Consider the following 3676-nt stretch of genomic DNA (forward strand, 5'->3'; position numbering starts at 1 on the left):
AAGTTTAGACAACGGTATATATTAATCAAAAAAGGTAATTGAACGTCACATTTTTTTTAAACCAAGTAAATTGTTTTAATTATATAATAAATTTAAAATTTAAAAAATAACAATACACAGCAACTTTTTTCTCATTAATTAGTTCATTATATATTCATCTTCATTATAGAGAGAGACAGATCAAGAGAAATGTACAACAACTTCTAAAATAAGATTTTTTTCATTATTACTGTCATCCTGTATTAATTCCATATCCGGTTTCCTTTACTTACGCGTTGTCGTTTACACTGTTATAGATAAAAAAGGGGGGGGGGGGTAAAAAAGTCACCCTTCGATTAGAAATAAGTTTTACTTGTTCAGGAAAGTCATGGAAGGAAATAAAAAACCTTCAAACACTAATAGGTCAGGTGAGGTAAAGAGTTAAGAAAAATATTTCCACACGGAAATTAAAATATCATGAGTTTTATACTTGAAAAGTCTTTTGTATTGAAATTTATCATTTGTAAATAACATAGGACGCGGAAGAAGGAAGAAGTACTTAGAGAAAATAAAACATTTTGATTATTTTTCACCTGAAAATTTTCACTTCAAATATTTTTTTTTCGAAATGAGAGGTAAGTTATTTATCTGCAGCTTTATTTGATTTTATAAGATTTCAAATACTAATTAAAATGAATGGTTAGCTGTAATTCTTTAAGTCTGTGCCTGCATTTTGAAGACGCTTATAATGTGAAGAAAAGGTTATGTCTTTGCATCATTCAAGGATATCTTCTTTTTTATGATCGCCCTAAATATCGTGCCTTCCATGTTTTCTCCGGAGATAAGAGTTTAATTATGTTTGCCATAACTAAGGCCGAAAATAGCATTTTCTCTAACAAGTATTTTCTATTATTGATATATATGCTCAATTAAACGAAACACCTTTTTGATCAACATGAGTAATGAAAATATAAATAATCTTCCATTTTAGACTTGTAATGACAAGAGTATGGAAAGATCCTGCAAGGAAACTCCGGTTCCACGACCAAGAACCAAAGGCATCGGTGGACGTCTTGGCCAGGGAAGAAAAGGTTCCCAGGAATCAGTTTGTTCAAATTCCTTATATGTGTATACACATCGCCGCCGAGCGTCTGAACCGTCCATCAAAAATGATGTTTTGGTCGAATCTCAGTCCCGAAAAGTCTTAAACACGCCACCTCCATGTCAACATCACCCAAATCACAAGTATGATCAGTATTGCTTTCATTGTGAAGTACCAGTTTGTTTTGAATGTGTTACCTCTGGTGAGCATGACGGGCACGACGTTCAAAACGTCTCAATCATGTACGATTCCCTGCGGGAACTTATCACAAAGGATACGCAAGAACTTGAAAATTTCATTTCGCCATTTTATGACACAGTTATGTCGGACATTGAAGTGACGCATAAAGTCGTAGCAAACAAACATCACGACAGGAAGAAAACAATATTGGAACTAAGGAAAGATCTAAGGAAGATGGTTGATGGTATTACAGAAAGACTTTTTAAAGAAGAGGAGAAGATGGAAGCAGACGACATAAGCAGTCTTCAATCGCTGGAAAAGAAATTCCTTAAAATGCGAAATCGAGTTCGACTGACAATAGAAGAAAATCATAAAATCATGAACGATGCAAATTTTCCTAGACTTATAAATCATCTCTTCCGTTACACATCCAAAAATCAATTTTTTCGAGATGTACCTGAAAGATTTGAAATGGTAGTCTCCGATTTCAATCCGTCTACACCTGACGAAAACGATCTGTCGGAAAAGATCGGAAAACTGGGTCCCACCATAACGAGGCCAATCCAGAGACAGAGATTGCCAGCTTTAAGAAAGGTAGCTGATAAAAACCCTAAAACGATGGGATCAACTCATTGTGTTCTTGATCGTGTGAAGACGGGGTTCGTTCGAACTGCAAGAGTTTCTTCTTCTCCTCAAACAGATGAGTTTTATGTGTGTGGAGACTACAAAGTGATTAAGCATTTTCGTAAAAGAGAGTTATTGGAAGAAATTTCCACCTTGTGTGAGAATGAGCCTTTTGATCTGACGGTCAACAAAGATGGACACCTTGTTTACAGTGACTACGACGACGGGAGTGTAAACATAGTGAAAAATGGAAAGATAGAGCGCTTGGTCAAATTACTGGAATGGAGACCACAAGCCTTGTGCTGCACTTCTGCAAATGAGTTGCTAGTCACTATGAGAATGGAAGATCGTTCGCAGAGTAAGATAGTCCGTTATTCATGTTATTCAGAGTGTCAAGTAATGCAAGAAATCCAATATAACGAAAGTCGAACGCCCCTGTATTCAAACCCAGCCTTCGTTGAAGAAAACAAAAACCTGGATATCGTTGTCAGTGATTGGAGTACAAGAGCTGTTGTGGTGGTGACAAAAATGGGAAAGTTTCACTTTTCTTACAGTGGGAACTTGCAGGCTAACAGATACCGAACATTTAACCCGTACGGTGTGGCAACAGACAATTCATGTCATATTCTGATCGCGGACTTTGACAATAATGTGGTGCACATCATTGATAAGAATGGACATTTTCTTCTTTACTTAGACAGTTGTCATCTGTACTATCCATGGGACCTCAGTGTGGACAGTAATGATATTCTCTATGTTGCCGAGTGTTATTCCAACGACGTGAAAAGAATCAAATATCTTAAATAATCATTTGAAAATTTGTATTTTCTACGATTGACTCAATATTGCAAACATAAGAAATTGGATTCCTTTTTAATTCTATAGATTTATTAATGATAAAGATTTTTCTTTTCAGCATTTGAAAATGTTTGGAGGGAAGACCAGGAATTACATGTACTTATAGTTTCCGACTAATTTCCATCTACAAATCATTATTTTGAATTTCTATTTATTTTCAGCTTTTCTTTGTGTCCATTGAAAATTTTTCATTGCTGGGTTTACTGCTTTCATTAAAATAGGACAGAAAATGGCTATTTTATAAAATAAAGTGAAAATGGAACCTTCCCTATTAAAGGGAGGGGGTGGCTAAATAATATTTCGTTGAGGTACCCTCTCCAAAAGAAACTATGCTTGATATTTTTATGCCTCTGTAACAAAGATTCGGGAGACATGAAGTTTTTTTGTCTGTCCGTCCTTCAAACTGTCAGTCCAATAGAAAAAAAACACTGTCACTTGGTCATAACTTTTAAGGCTTACATAGTTTACATATCTTGCATTATACTTTTCTTCTGGTACCAACATTTTTACCTCATGACAACCTCAGAAGATTCACTATGAAAATCTATATCTTTGGCCATAACTTTGAACGTTTCAAGCAATTTCTTCATATTTGCGAGGTGTATTCCTTGTGACAAAAAGATTTTATGGCACAAACATTAAATTATACCTCATGATCTTGTCCTTAAGGTTTGATCTACTTATGAAAAACTTAATCCTGGTCATAACTACTGAACGGATGGTGATATGGCTTCATAATTTCCCGAGTACTAGTATTCTCTTTCACAAAACTTTTCTTTGGGTAACAACATTTTTAACTCAGGGTCCTTATCAAGGAATTTGACAGTCTCATGCTTTTGAAAAATTCTATTCTCGGCCATGAGTTGACATACAGAAGCATCAGCGTTATACTCTTTCTTTCTCAAGATAGGATTTCCTTACTCTTATCAAAAT

The 3676-nt window shown here is 35.1% G+C and overlaps 1 protein-coding gene across 1 annotated transcript; it reads left to right on the plus strand.

Moving 5' to 3' along the window:
- Positions 1-983: 983 nt before the first annotated feature.
- On the plus strand, positions 984-2699 carry LOC133176215 (uncharacterized). The gene has a single exon (XM_061311371.1). The coding sequence runs from the start codon at positions 989-991 to the stop codon at positions 2690-2692; it is 1704 nt and encodes a 567-aa protein (XP_061167355.1). The 5' UTR covers positions 984-988; the 3' UTR covers positions 2693-2699.
- The last annotated feature ends 977 nt before the right edge of the window (positions 2700-3676 follow it).

The sequence above is a fragment of the Saccostrea echinata genome, unplaced genomic scaffold (assembly GCF_033153115.1).
Source record: "Saccostrea echinata isolate AGI-Se365-2 ecotype Australia unplaced genomic scaffold, CSIRO_AGI_Sech_v1 ptg000072l, whole genome shotgun sequence".
NCBI lineage: Eukaryota > Metazoa > Mollusca > Bivalvia > Ostreida > Ostreidae > Saccostrea > Saccostrea echinata.